Source organism: Macrobrachium rosenbergii, chromosome 55, assembly GCF_040412425.1.
Source record: "Macrobrachium rosenbergii isolate ZJJX-2024 chromosome 55, ASM4041242v1, whole genome shotgun sequence".
Taxonomy (NCBI): domain Eukaryota; kingdom Metazoa; phylum Arthropoda; class Malacostraca; order Decapoda; family Palaemonidae; genus Macrobrachium; species Macrobrachium rosenbergii.
The window spans coordinates 53,193,785-53,217,319 of NC_089795.1; the positions used below are offsets into that span (position 1 = coordinate 53,193,785).

Here is a 23,535-nt window from a genome sequence, read left to right on the forward strand (position 1 = left end):
GGTGGCAATACTTGCCAGGATGGATCACACAACAGTTAAGAATGTTAAGAATCTTTTTTCCCATTGAAAAAGCTTTTAGTTCACTTGGCTAAGTGGATATTTTTCGGGCTGCACTAACCCACCATCCTCACTGAGTGTGGTAGTCAGCTAGCTGTAACGGTAGGTAAGATTCATTTATAATAAAATTAATTACTTGATTACTTGCCTACTGTTAAAGCAGAAGCTTACCAAACCTCCCCACATCTTAGAAGGTGGTCAGGAAGAATTCTGACAAGAATGTAACCATTCCAAGACTATTTGGTGGGAAACCGGGGATTATAGACAGTCCATCTTGGTCAGCCAACCACTATTCTTCTGTGTATTTTAAATGCTGATCTTGCGTAATGTTGTGAAGATATAAGCTAACTTGAACAATAGGTAAGTATCCAAATAATTACTTTTATTACAGAAAAAGTAATTTGCACCTCTTTTTAACATAGAATAGCTCATTCAAATTTATGAATTGACAAAGTTTGACCTACACAGAATACAGAATAACTATACTGTAATGACCATGCTAAAGGATGATGCATGCACCTCCTGTTTGGGATATAAGTCATTTTCGGCTCCTAAGAATAAATGTTTGTACATTTTACCTTTGATATAGAATATTGACCGATTGATTTGTTTACGATATCTGGTAGCATAATGATGATGGTCCTCAGTGCTAAGAATATGTACATACATCATTATAAATGATATAGACTGTAGAGGAAAAATGAATGGTAGAATCTTAAATTTAAAAGAAAATAAGAACTCAATCGATGGCTGTTGTATAAACAGTGTTTTCATATTTTTTCATATACATATAATTCTTACCAGTGCATACATCTGAAACTATAAATTATCATTTCTGTTTTGCATATTTAGTGCTTCAGAGTAGTTGAAGTGTATATAATTATAATCCACTGATGTCTTATTTTTGTATTTCAGACTCAAGCTTGATGAGTTGAACTTGTAACCTTTTCCACCATAAAAATATTCATGATAAATGACAACATTGTTGTTTCAGGTTTTTGGTGTGAGATGCTGGGTGTTGGTGACTTTTATTATGAGTTAGGAGTACAAATTGTAGAGTTGTGTGTGGCAACTAGTCATCGCAATGGTGGAGTTCTCTCCCTTGAAGAGGTCATTAGGAAACTTAATCACAGACGGCGTCAAGACAACCAAATATCTGGGTCAGTAGTCCAGTTGTATGAGTATGAGTATCATACAGTTATTGTCATTCAAACTTGCAGAATAATTCCATCTTACTGTTCTTGTTGACAGAATGTATTATATATACTTTTTACTCAAATTATATACAGTACCATGAAATTAACCGTTATTGAACAAATAAGGTAGGGAAGAATGTCAAGGTAATAAAATGGAAGAAGAGGTAATAATGCCATAACCTTGTATGTCATTTCTTTCTGTTAGTCTTCTTAAGACATCATCCACAGATAAATGGATGTTTCTTTTAGTTTCTCTGTTAAGCAATTGATGTGTAAAGGAATTTCCTTAAGACATCATCCACAGACAAATGGATGTTTTCTGTGAGTTTCTCTGTTAAGCAATTGATGTGTAAAAGACTTTCCTTAAGACATCATCCACAGATAACTGGATGTTTTCTTTGAGTTTCTCTTTTAAGCAGTTGATGTGTAAAGGAATTTCCTTAAGACATCATCCACAGTTAACTGGATGTTTTCTTTGAGTTTCTCTGTTAAGCAATTGATGTGTAAAGGACATTACTTAAGACTTCATCCACAGACAACTGGATGTTTTCTTTGAGTTTCTCTTTTAAGCATCCTTAAGGCATCAACCACAGATAACTGGATGTTTTCTTTGAGTTTCTCTTTTAAGCAGTTGATTTGTAAAGGACTTTCCTTAAGGCATCAACCACAAATAACTGGATGTTTTCTTTGAGTTTCTCTTTTAAGCAGTTGATGTGTAAAGGACTTTCCTTAAGGCATCAACCACAGATAACTGGATGTTTTCTTTGAGTTTCCCTGTTAACCACTGACTTGTCAAGGACTTTCTTTAAGACTTCATCAACAGGTAACTTGATGTATTCTTTGACAGGTGATGTGTAAAGGACTAAAGGACTTTCCTTCAGGCATCATTTACGCATAGCATGATGTATTTTTTTACTTTTTCTGCTAAGCAGTTTTGCATAAAGGACCTTCCATAAGACATCATCCACAGATAAATTTATGTATTTTGTGACAGTTTCTGAGCTAAGCAGTTGATGTGTAAAGGTCTCTCCGTAAGATCATCCACAGATAATTGATTTATTCTGTGACAGTTTCTCTGCCAAGTAGTTGATGTGTAAAGGACTTACTATAAGACATTATCCACAGATAACTAGATGTAATCTTTGACAGCTTGTGCGATTAGGGGTTGATGTTTAAAGGACTTTCCTTAAGATCATCCACAGATAACTTGATGGATTCTTTGACAGTTTCTGTGCTAAGCAGTTGATGTGTAAATGACTTTCCTTAAGACATCATACACAGATAACTTGATTTATTCTTTGACAGTTCCCTTTATGTCTCTTTCACATCACTGATTATGGTATCCTTTTTTTTTTTACCTATTTCAGTATTGTTTACTATAATTTGATATAAACCAATCAAGAAGGGCAACTGTATAGATTGGCATGGCTGTTTTCTTGAAAAAAAATCACATTGGGCTATTCCTGTGTATTTCAGCACATGAACCTTGGTATTAAAATAATTTGCTTCTGCCAGTTGTCCCTTGCTTGAAAGTTTGAATTTATAGTGCTCTGTCTAAACTTACACCCACGCAGAGGTAGTATGAATGGTAGAAGATAATTATTTAAGATGCTTAATATCTTATGCTGTGTAAGCTAAATATTTTCATGCAGTGCCATATTGTTTAACTATTAAGGGGAGCAGCATTCCCAAAATAGGTTGAAAATGACCGAACTTTCCTTTTCAGAAATTTTTTTTCCTAGATTAAAATGCATCTCATATTGTACAGCCAGGCAAAAAATGAAGCTAATAGACAGATTTTTTGTGAATCAGACAAAACGGAGGAAAAGCGTACATGTTTATGTTGTCCCAGGGGTGCTGGAAGCTGTCCTCTGCTGCAGCCCATGGGTCTTTATGCCACACGGCACAACAGAAAGCTACAGGCGTTTTGTTCTGTCTTGCTGTGTGGCAAACAGATCAGTCAGTGGTCGACCCCAGAGATCAAACAGTCTCTCTGTAATGTATGGGTGAAGGGACCACACTGTCCCTATCACCTGACCCTGGCAACTGAGCTTGTCTGCCACTACATTCCTCTTGCCTGGAATGTATCTGGCCGACAGCTTTACTGAGTGTGCTACTACCCACTCATGCACCTGCACTGTCAACAGGTGTAGCGGAAGAGACACTAGGCCCCCATGCTTGTTGACATATGACGCTACTGTGGTTTTGTCACTCATCAATACCACAAAGTGTCCCATCACTCGATCTTGAAACTCTTGGAGACCCAGAAAGGCTGCCTTAAGCTCCAGGATATTAATGTGAAGGTACCTGTTGTTCCAGTTCCACGCACCTGAAATCAGCAACCCCTCCAGGTGTGTGCCCCATCTCCCAGTCAGTGCAGCCGAGAACAGAAGCATCTCTGGAGGGGGAGTGTGTAGATACACTCCTGTTATGAGGTTCCTGTCATCCATCCTCCAGGCTAAGCTCTGTCTCACTTCCTCCGAGAGAGTAATGGGAAGGAACAGGGAGTCTGGAGACCAGAACTCCTTCATTCTCCATTGAAGAGAATGAAGGTGAAGCTGCCCATGAGGGACCAGCTTCTCCAAGGACGACAGGTGACCAAGAATGACTTGCCACTGCATAACTGGAACACCATCTCCCCAAGGATAAAGTGGAGGTACTTGCAAGAGGACTGATGGATGGGTATTTGGAAATATGCATCCTTCAGGTCCACCGTAAGTATGAAGTCGGACTCCCTGATGGTTGCAAGCACAGAACGTGTCGTTTCCATCATGAACCGAGTCTGGCGAATGAATCAGTTCAAGGGAGAGAGGTCTGTGACCAGCCTCCAACCCCCCCGTCGCTTTCTCTACTAGAAAGACTCGGCTGTAAAAGCCTGTCACAACTTCCACAGCCCCTTTCTTCAGCATCACTTCCACGTATCCCCCAAAGGGCGAGGTCCTTCCCAAAGCCAGGAACATATGTCTGGAGATGGACCAGATTGTTGGTGAGAGGTGGCCGAGATGTTAAGGGAAGTAGATATCCATTCCGAAGGACATCTACTACCCAGGTGTCTGCCGTGTATTGCTGCCATGTTGCCCAATGGCTCCATGGGCACCCTCCCACCAACAGCTGCATGTGGAGGGGAATGCCACCCCTAGCATCCTCCTCTCTTCTTCTTACTCTTGCCCCCTTTTGACGGGAAAGAGTGCTGAAAATATGGCTGTGCACCCTTCCTGTGGGAGGCAAAAGAAGGCTAGGTGTTCCTTCGAAGCCTGGGACTTCTTAGGGCCTGAGGAGGAAGTGCGAGCCTGACCTGAACGTCAGGCTGCAGAAGCACACAAAGGTCCGGAGGTCTTTGTCACTGCTTGGTGGACAGTCAGTCGTTGTTCTCAACTCGACATTTGTCTACCATGGCATCCACAACTCTCGATGGAAGAGAGAGGTAGAACCTAGCAACAGTCCATTCCATAAAGCCAGTGCCGACTCTGGGCCCATGAACTTGGATGGTCAAGTCAGGACAGCGTCCCTCCTCTTAAGGACCAAGTTTGCCCACAGGTTTTCCATTTGGTGGGCTAGGTAGGTGATGGCCCTACCTCCAGAGAAGCTCAGTCCTGCGAAAGTGGCTTTCTCCTTGGGGATCATGGAACCCAAAGAAGCAGCAACCTTGGACAGTGTGAGGGACCACAAGTCCAATCAAGAGACTGCCTGAAACGCTGCTGTGGCAGTCAATTCCAGGCTTGCTGAGAGAGGGTAATACCCTCTGTACCAAGCTGCAGCAGCGACAGACCCAGATGAACTAAGCCTGGGTCAACCTGTTTTGGCGGCAAGGGTTTCTCCGAGGGTGCATAGAAGCACTTCTGCAGAGGGAGAGTAGGAGGAAGCATCTTATTTGAACGGCTAGAGCGAAATGAATTCTCCTCCCTAGAGACCGGAGGGTTCACTTGTTCCAGAACCCCTTCAAAAAGATGCGATGGGCATGCCCATGGCCCCTTCCCTGAGATTGTTGTGTCAACGTATCAACCGCATGATCTCTGAAAAGGTCCACTGCAGCTCAGGGGTGCCTGTGTCCTAAGGGAGACCCTCAGCAGAACCTCCAGGCCCCTGTTCGACCACTTGGGCATACGATCGGGTTGATCCAAAGACCGAACCCAGAACGTAACCCTTTGTGGGGCGACTGCATTGGGACACGGCATCCCAACCACAAGCCCTTCTGTCTGACTAGCAGCTCCTGGTATAACCCAGGAGGTTGAGGGGACAGATGAGAGGGGCCGAGCACCTTTCTGGGACCTGCCGGAAGCGAAGCTCTGACAGGAGAGGAGACCCATGAGTGATCATCAATCCACGGTGACGATGACTGCACTGGTCTAGGAGAGCGCACACGCAAATGTGGGCGAGGGCTGTCCCAAGGAGAGTGAACAGGTTCATGCAAACATGCTCAGAAGCTATCCCCAGGTAAGCGGGCTCATTCACTCATTGCAGGCTGTTGCTGACCCAGGGAGAGTGATCACGCATTCTCGGACGTGCACTTGAGCTGTCCTCTCAACAAGCTCCAGCCTTCTTCAAGGCCCGTGGCCTCTACACAAGAAGAAGACAGCTGTACCTGCATGGGACCCTGGCCACACACTCAGGTGAGCGCTGGTAGGGGGTGAGGCAGCACCTGATTGCTTGGCACTCACTGTCTCGTTTAGAAGAGCCTACACAAGCCTGTGGACTGGTAGAAGTGACTCGGGGTTTCAAAGAAACCTCCTAGGGTGATGCAGGTCTCCTTGGAGTTCTGCGCACCTGGAGCTCCTAAGTCACATGAGGCACGATCATCGGTTGCTCCTTCTACCTGGGTGTCCGGAGAGACTTGGGAAGAGGTAGGCTCTGTACTAGTCTGGGAAAGTGACCTCCTGGAAATAGTATCAGTGATGTGGGTCCTCTTGGAGACCTGCACACCTGATGCTCCTGAGTCACTGGGTCTTGGCAAGACCTGCAGCACGACCCCCAAGTCTGAAGACCGGGTAGAGCACCCGAGAGATCCCTCTGCCTCTTCTGTGGAAAGAAGCAAACCTTTAGAAGCCCCTGGATGGGACTTCTGAGAGGGTGAAGCCACCTTCTTCCCCTGCTTGCGAGCTTTGGAAGAAGGGGGGAGGCAGCAGCCGACAACGAAGACAATGATGATACCTTTCAGCTCCTCTTCTTCGGCTTTTTCATCTAGGAGTGCAGGAGGGCATCCCCCAATCCAGAGGATGGCGGCGGAAACACAGGAGCACAGACGACGGGCCCAGAGATGGTAGGAACCACTGCTTTACCTGGGACATAATCCGATTCTCTTTCATAATCTTCTGCAACGATGAACCAGCGTGCTGTTTGTCCAAAAAAATTTTAATTCAACATCTATATGACAGCTAAGGACTCCTTGCCCTTTACTGAGTAGATGACCTGTGTTGGGTTGAACTTTTTACTGAAGTAAGCTATAGCTTGGTATTTGTTATCTGTGCATAAAGCAGGATCCTATTCCTGTAGAACTTGCATCTATTGCTAAAAAAGAACTCCTTATTAAAATCAATACCAGTATGAGTAGGCTTGCAAACTTTTCTTTCAGTACCTCAAAAGGTTTTTGTTGACTTACCTTCAATTCAGATGACACAGTTCCCAAGATGATCTGTTAATGGAGCACATATAGCCATAGAATTCTTCACAGACTTGTTAACCCTGCAAATGATTTCATATCCCTCCTACACAGAGGTCTAGGATACTCCTTAATTGCCATTGCTTCTAGGTCATTTACTTCAACACCTCTTTCACTTAAAGTGTGTTGAAGATATTCTCTCTTGGTGTTAAAGATAGTGCATTTCTTTAATTTCAACTTCAAATTTGCTTTTCTCAGTCTCTTTATAACTTCTCTGACAATTCATATGTGTTCCTCAGTAGTGGCAGTGGCTATTATTAGAGCATCAGTGTTGGAGTGTGCACCCTTCCCTAACAACCCATCCCAGTAAAAGCATGATTAACCAAGAATCACAGTTTAGTGAAGCCATGAATAAGGTACTTGTGATGAACTGTACAAAAGAATTATCAAAGGCATACATTGTGAAGGAACAAAAACAAGATTTAAGATTTGAAGAAAATACTAGAGCATGTGGATCATGAAAAACAACTAGATCCTCAGTGAGAATGGGAGCTGAGCATTTTTTTTTATAGTGTATTTTGCAGTATATTTTGTTTGATATGTGGGGGAAAAAGGTAGCTAATTGCCTTTTGCATAAAGTTTTCAGTCTAAGGTGTGATGGTTGTTGTTTATAAGCATACCGAGTGTTTAAAGTTATACTGTATGGTATTGACAAGATTAGGTGAGTAAGGATACAGAGTTGCCATTGAACACCCCTAGATTTTTTACTCTCCATTATTCGGATTTCGCCATTATCTGATGGACCCGTGGCTCAATTATTCAGATACTTGAAGGATTACTGTATTAATCATTAAAGTGACACCAAAACTGTTAGAACTAAATACCATGATGTGAAATAGGCACTTTCATATAAAGATTCCCAGACATAACCACAAAGTTAACATAAATAAGCTTTGATCAAGGAAAAGATGAATTCTTGAGGATTTTTTCAGGTGACATTATTCTAAGCAATCCATCATGGCAACAAAAGGAGGCTTAGGGATAAAAAACAAGAATGCATAATGCTCAGAACAATTGGGTTGATAGTTTATTTTATATGGAAGTTAATTATGAAATCCAAATGATGTTAATGAAATAGGTTAAGGTAATGGATTTAAACCATTTATGGTATTTAACATCACCTGTACATAATGAAATGAAATGTTTAGAGACTTGGCCTAAACATTGCCATACCTCTGTAAAACAAAGCTGGGTTAGTTTGTGTGGGTACACCTAGTTAGTTATCCGGGATAATCCTACCTTTCATTTTAACTTCCTGAATGTCAGTTAAATCTCTTTGATCATTTGTTAGTCCTCTCTCTCTCTCTCTCTCTCTCTCTCTCTCTCTCTCTCTCTCTCTCTCTCTCTCTCTCTCTCTCTCTCTCTCTCTCTCTCTCTCTCTCTCTCTCTCTCTCTCTCTCTCTCTCTCATATATTAAATATATATATATATATATATATATATATATATATATATATATATATATATATATATATATATATATATATATATATATATATATATATATATATATATATATATATATATATATACTGTATATATGTGTGTATATATATTTGTCTCAAAATTCTTCTTCATTCTTTAAAAAATTTGTGCCGTATACAGTATATGGTGAATATAGCTCCAGAATTCAGCAGGAAATCAATTTTGTAAAATAGTCAAACACTGTGTATGGAAAACAGTGGAACAGGTACCTGTAATAAAACATAAGAAATAGAAATGAGAATCTTGTTACACAAGATATATTGTACAATGTTGCACATTTACAGTACAATAAAGATATGTCATTCTTCATCATAGGACCACAGTTCAGATGCAAAGAAATCAGTAAGATGTCCTGTTGACTTTAAGCTTCAGTATCCTCTGCTTGAAGCCTTCGTGCAGGCATTTACCCAATTTTCTGAAGTTTTATAACTTAATGTTCCTTGCAGTAGGGTTTCAAATCCTTCGTAAAATTATATTCTTTTGCCAGTGTCCTATTTCACGAACCTCCAAACAAATCCCCCCCCCTCTCTCTCTCTCTCTCTCTCTCTCTCTCTCTCTCTCTCTCTCTCTCATCTATGTTCTCAGATTTAATTTTCATTCTTTGCTAGGTTTTGTATTTATGAATTAAGCATGAAATTTATTTTAAAAACAAAAAAGGTCTGAAATAGAATTAATATAATAAATATTAAAACATTTGTAGTAGAAATAAGGGTTACATAGTTTATGGCAGTTAATGACCAAATGTAGACAGCAAAGTATACCTTATGGTAAACTTACCTTTTTCACCTCTACAGGAAATTGTATGATTTAGCAATGTACCGGTCAATCTTATTTTAAGCAGATTAAATTGTGTATACTGGGTTATAATAATTATTTCATTTGGTTCCATTTGTCATTTCTCATAACTGATTATTAATAAAGGCATAAGACCTAATACATACTTCTTATGAATGACATCAATGAGAGAGAGAGGTAAGGTAAGGTTTTGGAAAGCAATTAATGTAAATCCTCAAGGGATGACCTTTAATGAAGAGAGGGTTCAAACAATAGCAGACAACAATGCATTTTACCCCAACCCTCCCTCCCTGCTCTGCCACGATGGATTGGTTTGACTTTGGGGCCTCTTATCTTAGTTTAGCAATAAAAGAAGAAAATGCATACAATTGGCAACCGGAGTAAATCAGTTCATGATTATAATGTAACATTGCATTTGCTTATGTTACTTGCCTCACAAAAAATCTTAGTTTTTTAATACTGTTTCATGTTTTGAACATTTTTTGTAAATTAGGATCAAGTATTTAAGTTTTGAGGCTTTACACTACTGCATGTTATGTAATAACAAAAAAGCATTATTAGAACATGATTCTGCTCTTTTGTGATTAAAATTTTTTATTTATAATTCATTGTAAAGTTCTAAATTAACAGTTACACCCTTTTAAATTTTTAAATACAGTATTTCTATGCCCTGTTATACAGTATAAGAAGTTAACATATTTGTAGTATCTATTTTTTAAAATACATTACTACCATGTATTTTCGTCAAACCTCCACAATAGTTTTTACTTGGCATTGGCTGCAAGCTTTTTTTTTTTTTTTTTGCCTTTTTTTTTTTTATTATTTAAGAGAATATCTCATGTATTTGCTTGTTTGCAAATACACTATGCTTCATGACTGGGAAATATTTTGGATTTTGCCTGTATGTACATTGAATTTTTCAGGGATGACATTGTACGTGCTGTGAAGAAGTTGCGAATTTTAGGGTCAGGAATGGAAGTGGTAGCCACTGGGTCATCACAGTTTATTTATTCAATTCCTGGTGAATTGTCAATGGATCACACAACAGTCCTTCAATTGGTATGTGTTTGTGTTCTTGCAGTGCAAATTGCATTTACAAGTGGTTTTCCTTATCAGTCATTGTGGCTAGGTGAACATCAGAGTTGAAACCATCTTGTTTTTGTGAATGGGCTAATGCCAAAGAGTCCACTCCTCTCACTTGCTGGTGCAATAGTTTAGTTAGAATTGACAGATGACTACTTTATAAATATCATACTATTATTAATTATTTCTCATCTGTGTGATGCTGGCATTTCACTCAACTGATATTTATGTTTGGATATTTCATGTAATAATTACTTAATATTCTTTTAACGATTTGTAATTTTTGTTTTCCTTACTGATGAAGTGATTCCCTACTTTCCACCTTACATTATAAACTATTTTCATTCATAATTTAAACCCATTATTGCAATACACTCCCTGAACACCTGAATTCGTCTTAATCCCATTAACCCGAACAACTCTCAGTTACCAATCCACTATTGGGAATTTTAACAGCCAGCGTTACCAATGCTGCAGGTAAAATCTTGTCACTTTAGATACCTTAACAAACGGTTGGCAACGCTGACGCAGGTGTGCGCCAACACTCCCACTTTCGTCAATTGCTTTTTGTTCACGCTGCTGAAGGTTGTTTCCTTCACCGGTCACGAGTTTAATCCTATTGCCTGACTCCTCTTTGTATTTTGGACCTCTGGTGAAGACCTGGATTGTATATACGGGTTTCTTCTCCTGGCTTTTCTGGATATCTTCGATGTTGAACATCTTTTAGAATTGGACTTGCTGGTTCCCAGCCTCGGTTGGTCATCATGATCTCTGAATAAGTTCTCTGAAGACCAGGGGTGTCTTTGTCCTGAGGTAAAAACCCAGGTCACGGAACCCCTGAACTATTCTCGGCAAGAGAGAAACCTTGACAGAACTCCCAGACCTACTCTTGAACACTTGAGTATGCGACCGGCCCAATCCTAGAACCACACCCCTAGAGTGTAAGCTTCGTGGGAGGGGTGCACTGGGACATGGCATCCCAATCATGAACCCTTCTGCCCTACTCATGGCTCCTGGTGTAACCCCAGGAGGTTGAGGGGATAGGTAAGAGGGGCCAAGCACCTTTCTCTGACCTGCCAGAGCCGAAGCCCCCAACAGGAGAGGAAAGCCATTAAAGATCGTTAACTTGCGGTGACGATAACTGCATGGGTCTAAGAGAGTGGACGGGTTCACGCAAACATGCACAGAAGGTATCCACAGGTAAGCAGGCTCGTTCACGCGAATGCTGGTAAGGGCTGATCCAGGAGAGCGATCATGAACTCTCAGGCATGGACTCGGGCTGTCCTCTCAATGTGCCCTAGTCTTCTTCAAGGCTGTGGCTTCTGCTTCTTTATAGCTTCTTCAGGTGAGCGGACTGTTCCTGAGTCATGAAAGTATCGTGCATCAGTTGCTCCCACCACTTGAGACACGAAGGAATCTCTAGACGAGGTAGGCTCTATACCAGCTCATGGAGTGATTCCATGGTACGGGTAAAAGGTAGCTGGAGATTGTGAAGTTCCAGAATGACAATTTGAGACTTTTTCTCTCCTCATGCCAAGTTAAGAAACATGTTGCAAAAATACCATCTTGTTTTGATGATGGAGAGTTATTGTTAGGTAAGAAGCAGCTCAAGTTGTATTTAAAGTTCATGAGATTCAAGGATTCTCTGCCACTTTACTCTCCAAGATAAATCTAAATACAGTAAACCCCCCGTATTCGCGTTCTCACGCATTCGCGGGTTTCTCTATGGAACATATCTACCCATTATTTGCGGAAAATTCGCCCATTCGTGGTATTTTTCACTGTGAAATATTCACTAATTACTGTATTTTCAGATAATTTTCATGAGCAAATGCGCTTTTTGTGATAAAACTATTAAAATACTCAGGTATAAGCATTTTTACAGGGTTTTTCTTGTGTTTAAACTATCAAAATGGGCAGTTCTAAGTGTTTTAGAGGGTTTTATGTATTGTGGATTTTAGCTATTCCGCGGGGTGTGGTACCCATCCCCAGCGAATACGGGGGGTTCACTGTACAGTTTTCAGTTTTGCTTATGTCAGTTGTTATAAGGCCTGCTTAGGAATTGCAAAGAAGGGTTCTGGTTCCTTGTAGTCAAAGAATACTCAGCAGCTCAAGCTCCTCCCACTAAAAGCAAATTATTTAAAGTTAGTAGTTTTAGGATAAAACAAAAGTAATTTTTTAAAAACACAATTAAGTTCTTCAGTGCTAACTGATTAGTTATCTTCCACTTGGCCCTACTGTTTTCTAGCAGCTGATCAGACGTCAAAAGAAGTGATACAGTTGCCTCTGGAAAACCAGTGGAACCATATGTAGGATAATATACATGGAGTAGATTTTTCTGTCTGCAAGGTATTGTGTCTCAGGGGGTTTCATCAGATGTATGAAAGGCTGTAATAAAAGTAATAGGTTTGTACTGAAAAGATGAATTTTTTTTTTTATTTATGTTCGGTGCATTTTTTTGGGGAGTAGCACATGTCCATACATAAGCTGTTAAGTTAGATTGAGAAAAGTAAAGCTTATGTTCTGAATAAACTGTATAATAAAAATAATAAACCAGAAGTTTTACTGCAGTGTTACTGGATTAAATGGAAAATTAACACTTTTAAATTTACAATATAACAGAATTCTGTTTTGGCATCTTTCACTTAGTTGCATTAGAGCTTACCCTAATGTGATCACAAACAATAGGATACTTCAAATGTGAAATTTACACTAATCTAAAAAGTCATAGAATCATCATTCTGCAGTTTTAATGTTTTGATCCATCATATTACCACACTTTACTTAGTTTAAATAACCTTTATAGATGAGGTTGTAACAGGCAATTTTGAATTACATAAAAGAATCAAAATACTGTATGGGAATTTCTGTTGTACAGGCTGAGAAGAATGGACACATGACAGTAGCTTCTGCAGCATCTGATCTTGGGTGGACACATGAGAGAGTTAGTCGAACTTTAGATCATTTGCTGCGCATTGGTGTAGCTTGGCGTGATGATCAAGATCGGCCCACATCTTATTGGTTTCCAGCATTTTTTCAGCAGTGTACATCTGCTGAGTAATGTCAGGAAAGATGGGTTTCAACAGATGTAAACAAATAAATTTATACATGTTTTTCATGCCCATCCATAATACAGTAAGGTGGATCTGTACTTTGTTACAGTTTTTGTATTGACTTATACATGTAAGCATGATACTGTACTGGCTAGAAGAATCCTACTTCTTCAAAATATATATTTATGAGAACTTATTTTGGAACCAGTGCCTTATGAGAGCATGTGCTTGAAATGGTATATATCTATACATTACTTGTAATTCAAACATATATGACCAGATTTTAGTTTTTGACTAAGTTGCTTATTTCTCATTTACAGTTTTTGTATTTTCAAGTTCTTTTCCATGGCAAGTACAGCACTGTATAATCGTATTTGCAGGAATGTTCTTGTAGTATGTAGCAAATGTAGATGTATTCTTCAAGTCATCAGTTAGTTGCATGCAGTTTTTTAAAGTACAGCATATTCATTATTAGTGAACTTCTCTGTGAATTGAATTAGGGATTGAAAAAAAATGTACAATGGTGTTTTTCTTACTGACATTACAGGCCTGGCAGGTATATTTTCTTTGTGCTTTGGGAGCCCACATAAAATTCCTTGTGTTGTACGCACCAACTGTTGTATATTCATAATAACAGTGATAACTCCTTTTGTTTGCCACTTTGTTTAGATTTCTGTTAATCGTATCTTCAAACACAAGGCCAGGAATTTAATATGGGTTTCCAAAAGTTTATAAAAAAATATACTTTTCAGACCAGTAGTAGTCAGCAAGAAAAACACTATTGTACATTTCTCTAAACTCTTAATTCAGTTCATAGAAAAGTTCACATACAATGAATATACTTTAAAACAGCATATAACTAATAGATGACTTAAAGAATACACAGTTAAGCAGTGAGCACTCCATGGTCAGTTACGGCAAATGTAGACATTTCTAGACAATAAAGTACCATACACCGTGTCTGTCCATTAAGTATAGATTTAAGGAAAATAGGTTTTATTGCAACAAAACAAAATTTGGAAAAAAGTCTCATTTCAGAAATCCATTTCTTGTCAATCATTTTAATAAGCTGTATGAAGTATGTTAATGCTGACTGATATAAAAACCCCTAAATATAAGGATGTTGGAAGAATTTATGTTTTCTCATTATCCTAGGTTGGGGTTGCGGGTTTTCCTGTACCTGCTGGATTTTTCTGTATTGCTATTATTGTCATTTGATGCATCTTCAGGAACTTTTTCCTTATACTGTAAGGACGTAAAATATATTTGGTACATTCCTGAGCAACAAGCGTGAAACAATGACAAAAATACATAGTACAACAATTAACTTTCACATATTTTATTTCATTGATACAATAGACAGATTTTCAAGGTTTATTTTGTTTTGTCATCAGCACATACAACATACACACCAAATTAGACTTGTGAACTGTAAATCTTAAGCTCCAAGATAGGCCTTAAGAAGACCTGATAATGGTGTTTTCACTTGTGATGTCTGTTGCTTGAATCACAACTTAATTTCAGGAGAGTGATGAATTCAGATAACAACAGAATATGAGATGTGTTTTAGTTTTTCACAAGCAACATGAAAGTCTGAAATTAGTGCTGAAGGCTTTGCTTTGAAGGTTGTCCCTTAAAATCAGAATGAAGTCCATCTCCTTAGTGCATGGCTTGATATTGGTATACTTAAAGCCAATCCACACTGACAAGGAATGGCCAGATCAGGGGTTTTTCATTATAGAGATGAGTAGGCTAAAGATACTTGGAGATGCAAGTGGTTACTGATGCATTTGGGTGAAGCTGCTGCCAACTGGCAGGAAGGACTGGTGGTTCTCAACAGTAAACAGCTGTTATGGGACATAAATCTTCAAATTCTACAAATTTATTTTACAATAACAGAAGGGGTAGAATGGACTAAGCAAGCCATTATTTTTTTGATTGATTTGTTGGAACGTCATCACTGTTTATGGCGCACTTTAAACACAGGGTATAAGAAAAGCATCTGAGGGCTTCTGCTATTAATGCCATGTGTACTTAGCTTTCAATGAAAATAAATTGCAGGCACTGAAGTCTCAATGCAGGAAGGACATGAGAGCCGTACAAGTATCACTTAAGTCAGGAGCAAGAGCTGAAACATGTACACACTAAACCCTGGTGTTTTGATTCATTAAAAATTTCTTGAAGGCAGAGATGTCACTAAGGAGTCAACCTCCAATCTGGATAGCATGAAGCCTGAGCAGGTAAGTTAATATAAATGTCATTAGCAATAAAAATTAGTGTGAGTACTTGGACATTTGATATTCAAAGTTGCAATGCACTATTACCTATAAACTTTAAGTGATTCTTGTATGGCTCTCATGTCTTTCCTGGAGACTTCAGTGTATGCAATTTACCTGTACAGAGCAGTCCCGGTTGATGTGGGGTTCGTTTTACGCCGTGTCGTAAACCGAAAAAATCAAAAATCCTAAAAACCTTACTTTTAATGCTTTGGGTATATTGAAAACAATGTAAACTGCATTTTTATTGAGTTTTTCATCAAAAAAGCCTCCAAATTTTTATTATTCTGCCGTTTTGGAGCCATATTTCTTCCGTCAGATTGGCGTACGATGCGTTGTGACCCCGGAACATGCGTCGTAAACCAGGAAATTTCTGGTGAATATATTTGAAAAGCACCGTAACCTCGGAACGTCATAGACCGGGGACTGCCTGTATTTGCTTTGTTTATCTTTTATTGACATTTCTTTGTGATAATTTTGATTTCAATTCAGACATTTCTAATTTTCTTTACATATGAACACCATATTCTGTGGAAAGCTTGCAATTCAAGTATATGACCTCTGGTAGACTTCTCCCATTTACAGTAAATGTGAAATCATCTTTGAATAATAATAATGAAATTTACTTAAAAATAGAAATATCCAGTAACACTTTAACAATATAATCTCTAGTACTGTACAGCTGGATTGCACATTAATTTAACTATAGTAATTAGAAATTCAGTCTACTACAGTACATATGCCTGATAAAAAAGTAATTTGTTCCTACACATATACAAACCTTCGGTCTTTACATAGGGAATTTACTTTCAGTGCACGCTGGAACCGGCCATTAATCTTAAAACAACATGATTACTGGTAGTTGGCTACTGATGGTAGGGGAGGAAGACCTGCCATCCAGTCAGTACACATTCACTTTACCTTTTGGCCACGGTCTGAGACATGTCTCTTCTGCTGCCTGCCATTTGACTTAAATTATTCATTTTCTTTTCATTTTTTGAGTATAATTGTTGTTTTGAGACAATCTGCATATTTTGGAAACTGCAACCTTACACCATGTCTGCTCATTTTACTTTTTGTTTTATTTGCTCCTTGCTGCATAGTTGTTCTACACAGTTATGCTGCGCAGTTATCATCATCTCATTTTAGCCTTATGAGCATTTCTCTTTGATATTCTCTCTAACCAGTTGTGCCTTTTGATATAACGCAAACCCACCTCTTGTGTTAGCCTTGGTGTTTGTTCTTTTATTCTGCTATATCTTTTGTCTCTTACATTTCCAAGGAGAGAGGAGGAGCCTCTCACCTCCATCTGCTCTATTTTTAGATGCCTTCCCAACCTCATTTTATCGAACATCCTTGTTCTCCACCTTATCTCTGTTTGTTCTGATGTGTTTTCTCTCCGACACAAACAGGGTTTTTATTTGACTACACTATTACTTGGAATGTTGTAATATTTTAGTCTTTCAGATGTTTTGGAGATCAAGAGGCTTGAGATGAAGAGGGTTCTCTTGCTACAGTTCGGTGGTGTCATAAACACATTGTACGAGAGCTCTACTGCCTTCAAGCATCAACATCAACCTCCGCTTTCACGATGAGGAAGTGGAGGTTGATGCTGCAGGACCCTTAGACAGAGTTTATCGGTTTTAGCAAATTGTCTCCAAGACCAGTAGCTGTTCCTTTCTATGGTTCTTGCTCCGTCCCTGAAGCTAGTCGGGCTACCTTCACTCCCTCCCCCTCCTCTCCTTCCTGTTCTGGAGGATGATGAAGTCCCAGGACAGCTTTTCATGATGATTTTCATCACTGCCCTTTCTTCATTGTTGTATGCTGTATCGCAGTCTTTCTGGCTACTTCCTTCCCTGGAAAGTTACACAGTATCTGTAAGAAAGACGACATTCCTTCGGAGAAACAGCCTGGGCCGCATTCAGCCAGTCGACTTCAGTTCGGGGGGTGCGTGCGTCTATGCTGGGTGTTGTAGCCTCAAGAGCTACTTCACCCCTTCCTGCATTTGTCATTGGTTGTGCAGAAGTTGAGCCTTTGCCTTCATCTTTTGCTGTACATCACACCCGTGTCTTCCCTAGGCATTCCTCCCCAACTGTACATCTACCGGTAATCAGTGCAACTCCTGCCCAGATCGTCTTCTACCCCCTTCCTTCCATTGTCCTTCAGGGCACGGATGAGTGTCTTCAGTTCTACAGAGTTCCTGGCATACTTGTGCCTCTCTTCCTGAAAGTTTCCTTTCGGGAACATTTCCTGGTTGCTGTTCTCAGCGATGTCGCTACAGTTTTCCAGATGTTTTAGCTGAAGATACACTCTCCAAGGAAGGCAGATACATGGCCATGCAATTTGTACGCCTCTGTCTTTGCTTCATGTTGTACGACCGAGAGGAAAGAGAAGAACTTGAGTAGGTAGAAGTAAGCTTTGCCTTTGCCACTATGTTGCACATCCGTGACATTTTGACGTTGCTACAATGGCCAAACATCTTTAGCTGAAGCTTCGCTCACCAAGGAGGACAAAGTGCAGCCTTGCAGATGTTGCATGGCTGTGTCCTTTCTACAAATCATACACAATCGAGAAACAACTATCCTGGTTGTTTTCACTGATTTCATCTACCTCCTTAGGCTCTCCCCTGTCTATGGCCATAGACTTGGAGCCCCTTATAATTGGCCTGATTGAGTGTCAAGTGGAGGTTTCTTCACCCCTGCACATTCCAGATTGGGAACGTTACCTTGGCATAGCATGTCCAGGGCCAGGCCCCCAACAAGTTCACAGAGTGGATGTATCGCTCTTCACAGAATGTTTCCTGCCACCATGACTGTGTGGACAGTTGGCCGACATCCGTAGGACATCTGTAACAGCCCCCCCTCCCCCATTCTCTTTGTTGTTAACAAGATCGTCAATATTTCCACGGCACTGCGGGGCGGTGCCTCTGCTCCATGTTCTCATGGAGAGTCCCCTGGCAAATGGAATCACTCAGCTCCCCACCAGATCGCTCTTCTGAGGGCGTTTCTTCTTCCATGGTCAGGTGAGGGCATCGATGACACTGCCGTGGACATCTGGGTCACAGCTCCCTCCCAAGTTCGTGTGATTCAGGGGCATGTCCATGCTTCCTCCCTCCCACTCACGTTCATGAGTTTGCAACAAGCTCATGAAGCAGCCAACCTCCATTTCAGGTAACGACTGCATCCAGTGAACGAGATCGTTCTACAAGACCTTCACAACTGTGTTCCTCCACAGAGACTTCGACATTCTACAAGTAGGATTGGAATATTTTAGTTGTTCATACACGTATACAAACCTTCAGCTTTGGCACTCTATCACTTCTGGAACTGGGATAGTTCCAGTTTCGACAGCAGGGGTTTCTTTGGGTCCCCATATGTTTCTGAATGCAGTTTAAGTTTCTGTAAACCTTATGGAAGGACATGCCTCTGACAGGCAACTTGACTGTGTGTCAGATTTTGCTGATAAGGACTTTCACGATCAGACCACTTTCATAGAAAGCGTGCAGCCGCAGTGTCTTCTTCTGCAGGTGCTTTTCCCAGGATGAAGATTGAGGCCATGGTTGCAAAGAACACGGTCCCAGGATGAAGATTGAGGCCATGGTTGCAAAGAACACGGTCCGGTGGCAATGGAGGAGACGACATTGCATCTGAAGGGCAACTCTGACCTACAGACAGTCCCTGCTTTCCAGCAGCATTGGTTATGGCGTTTTGGTGTTAAGGCGCTTAGCTAGTGACGTCGTTAACCAGATTTTCAGCACTGGTAAGCAGTTTTATCGGTGTCAGTAAGTGGTTTATCGGTGTCGGTAATTGGTGTATCAGCGCTGATAACTGGTTAACTGCATTATTAAGCAGTTTATCAGCGTTATTATTGATGATTTTCGGTTAGTGGCACTTGGCTGGGAATGGAACCCCCACCGTTAACCGGGAACTGCCTACCTTGTGTCTGTGCGGCCGGGACCGCTTCGCTCGTAGCAACACTTTTCTCGACCAGGTGAATACAGGTAGTCCCTGTTTATCAGCGGGGTTCCATTCTGCGGGTGTGATGATAACAGAAAATTGCTGATTTTCTGTTATTGGCACCCCTGTTAGGTATGTATCTGTGCAAATACCCAGTGCTCGGGCTGATAAGCGGTGGCAATTTCGGCTGAAGTAAAAACCAGGTCGCCGATAACCGAGCCCGCCGTTAGCCAGGGCTGCCTACAACCATTCTCCAAGACCTGTACAGTTATTGTCTCCTCTTTCTACCGTTAAAGTCTTCAGTCTTCGGATCAGCTCAGAAGTTTACTAGGCCTCCTTCTCTGGTTTCCTCAGTCTCTCTCGATGACTCAGTTGTTACGTCAACTAGAGTCATTGGTAGCTTTTATGTAAAACATTCGAGACTTGTCAATACCGATTGATTTATGAGGGTACACAGGGAACCAAGAGTGTGCCAGGTAGAGACGTCAAGAGCCAGGACTGATCCTCTTCTTTTCAAGTCAATAGAGCCGCATAACCGAGTGGTCATACTTCTCTACACATCAGAATAGGATCCAATAAATACTGACTGTTCAGGGCATTCCCCTGTACCATTGGAATTTATTTTTATTTCACCCTTAGAACGATATGTTCTGGGGTCAGTCTTAGCCACTAGCCATCGTAAATCCAAGTTTACCGATATATTCGAGAGATGTCAATGAAGTTCTTCTGTCCTTTTGGGACCAAAGAAGCAATTGAAGGTTTCCCTTTCAAACCCTTCCCTTTCCAGATGGGGAAGTTGGGTAAGAAGGAAAAAACTGATGCCAAGACGGTTTTCCTCCCCACGTGCAGCCCCATGGGGTGGATGTCCTGTAGCCTTATGCATCATTTTACGGTGGCCAAAATCTGGATAGTAAATGTCCTTCAGTAGGATATCAACTTCCCTTCGAGTTCCTACACTCCTCATCAACCATCAGGTCCATGTCCACAATTCGTTCCAGCTCGCTGAATAATCTTCCCTCACAGGGAAATCAAGGCTATGCTGAATGAATACATTGTGGAAATTGTTACAGTCCAGTTCCCAATTTCTACAACCGTTCCTCTCTCGTAGAAAAAGTGTTGGATAATTGGAAAGCAGTCATAGTTCTTTCTTCCCTAACTGTTTCACCAGACTTGGTTCAAGATATGACACATTCTGTACTTGCAACCATCAAGGAGTCTGACTTGAGTCCTAAATTGGGTTTTAGGAACAAGTATTCCAAATACCCGTCAATCCTTCCTTAATTTCCCGTCTTCATTCCCAGGGAGACTTAGTACTCCTTCAGACAGACGGCTCCATGCCTATCCCTATTGTAAGGTTCTGACCTCTACCCAATATTCACTTGACTTCTTGTCTTGGTTTAGACTAGTACACATTCGTTCAAGGTACGTCTCCTGATGTATATCAACGATCGATTGGTCCTAGTCAGCTACCATGTGCAGCGTCTTTAGGACATGTCCAATGTCTCAGAATTGGTCACAACCTCAGAGCTGCATGGACATGGCAAGTACGAACTTTCACCCAAGCAAGCCTAATAGATACAGCAGCAAGGTTGACCTTGTCTCAACAGGTCTTGACAGAGACAACCAGCTCGGCAGTTGCAAGCCGTTCTTAGTCACCGTCACCACCAGGGAGGCCAGTTCTTCATGGGCAGCTTCTCCTTCATTTCTTTCGGTGCAGTTTGAGGGGGTCCTGGTCTTCAACAAGGGACTCCCTGTACCTTCCTTTCCACCTCTCGGAGAAGAGAGACGACTTAGCCTATGATTAGTCGACAGATATCTCCTTTGGAGTGTCGCTACATGATTCGCCTCCGAGGATACTTCATGCCTCAAAGCATCAACTAGAGGGACAGTCACCTGCAATTCAATAGGTTAGGTTGAGTCAGGTTTGAGATATATGTACGACTAGATATACTCTTCCAAAATAAACCTGTCTCATCCACATTAAACACTTGCTCACGTAAGTACCCCCCTCCCTAATTATCTCAGCCAACCCACTAGGAAAGTTTTTTGCTGCTTCCTCATCAACACTAGCAGCTTCACCTTGCACCTTAAGATTATGCAAACTAGCGTGAACCTTAAAATGATAACGCCAACCTTTACTCATCATAAACAGTTACTTGCACCCACCCCTTTCACTTTTCAATGCCTCATATAACCTTCTCGCCTTCTCTTAAATCACACTAAGGCTTCACTGGAATATGCCTCTGGTTCTGGTCTTCAAGCCAGTTCGACAATAATCTCTCCAACTCAACAATGAGACCACTACACTGCTTCGTTATAATGGTAGCTTTCAAAGGAGCAGCTCCCTTCACAATTCAAAGATACGTTCTTTATCCTTAACAATGATAGCGACCGTCGACCGACTAAGGCCAAGTGCACGACTGATGTTGGTATTGGATTCTCCCTTTTCTGAACACTTCACTGTATTGGATTCTCCCTTTTCTGAACACTTCACTATGTCTAATTTCACATCCATCGTGATGGCTTTCCTTTCGATGCACTGCCATCAGAAGAATCAACCTTACATTTGGGAGTCATAATAAAGGGCAAAAAGAGACGAAGTATGTGCTATAGCAAGAACAACATAGCTGAATAGCTGTGTACTGAGGACTGGTGCCAGTCAGGATTGTTTTGTATTTAATTGCAAAAATAGAGATTAAGTATACAGTCAACCCCTGGTATTTGCAGGGGGATAGGGACCACACCCACCTGTGAATACCAAAAATCTGCAAATACTGAAACATTCCCTCTAAAAACACATATAACTGCCTATTTTCATAGTTCAAACACCAAATATATACCTTAAACTATCATCCTACACCAAATATACCTTAAACTATCATCTAAAATACTTTAATATTATATCAATCTTACAACATTATTCTTAAAAATATATGGCTTACAGCTGAATGTGAAAACTATTCAGATTACCCCTATACATTCAGGTACAACAATTTTCTCTCATACAGTACTGAAGTAGTCCCATTTTCACTTTTACAGGACATATGGGAAACACTCGGAAGTTAAGTACAGGCAGTCCCTGGTTATCAGCGGCCTCGGTTATTGGCGATCGGTTTTCTGATGACTTGTCTGGCGGCAGCGATAACCAATTTTTGGTGCCAATATGCGTGATCTTGATTATTAGCACCCGATAAAGCGGGACCCCAGTGCTATTATCCAGCGATTTTCGATTTATCGTCATGCTGTGGAAAAGATTGCGCCAATAACCAGGGACTGCCTGTACAGTACATTACTTAAATATTTAATATGCATTGAAAAAAAAATACATTTGTTGATATTCTGCTATTTACATTAACAGTAATATTTGAATACAGGCAATCCCCAGTTATTGGCAGGGATTCCGTCCCAATGGTGTGACGATAAGCGAAAATTGCCAATAACCAAAAATCGGCAATTTTTGGTTATCAGCACCTCTGTTAGGTATGTATCAATGCCAATAGACGATTATCGATTTTCGTTGCTAGGCAAATACTGAAAAACCAGATCGCCATTAACCGAGCCCACTGATAACCAGGGACTGCCTGTATTATTAAAAAAGTCATTTTTTTTTATCGTAAATGTATTGTCATGAAAATTACACGAAAATGCAGTGATTAGTGAATATTTCTCGACGAAAAAATCTGCGAATGACCAAATTTTCCTCAAATAACTCGGGAATAAGTTCCACAGAAAAATCAGTGAATAGGTGAAGCCATGAATCCTGAATGGCCTCCACGTGTGACGGAAGATAACGTCTTTTATAGAACAGAAGCCTGATTATCCCATCTTTCCCATATTTTAGATCTTCTTGCCTCACTTTCTAGGAAGCTTTGTATGAGCGAATTGCTGCTGTGTATCAGTCAGGTGATCAGACTGGACATTGTTTGCCTAACAATGATTTTTAAATTATCCAGGTGGTTTTCTATGAACATCTGCATG

At 40.6% G+C, this 23,535-nt stretch overlaps 1 protein-coding gene across 3 annotated transcripts in view; it reads left to right on the top strand.

Moving 5' to 3' along the window:
• The window catches only part of lsn (vacuolar-sorting protein SNF8), an 81,950-nt gene extending 67,493 nt beyond the window's left edge, over positions 1 to 14,457 (top strand). For all 3 annotated transcript variants that reach the window (XM_067098538.1, XM_067098539.1, XM_067098541.1), the window contains 3 exons: positions 1,052 to 1,217; positions 10,113 to 10,248; positions 13,151 to 14,457. In XM_067098538.1, coding sequence (XP_066954639.1) covers positions 1,052 to 1,217; positions 10,113 to 10,248; positions 13,151 to 13,333 — 485 coding nt within the window. In that variant the 3' untranslated portion in view covers positions 13,334 to 14,457. The remainder of the gene's footprint in view (positions 1 to 1,051; positions 1,218 to 10,112; positions 10,249 to 13,150) is intronic.
• Positions 14,458 to 23,535: the final 9,078 nt, after the last annotated feature.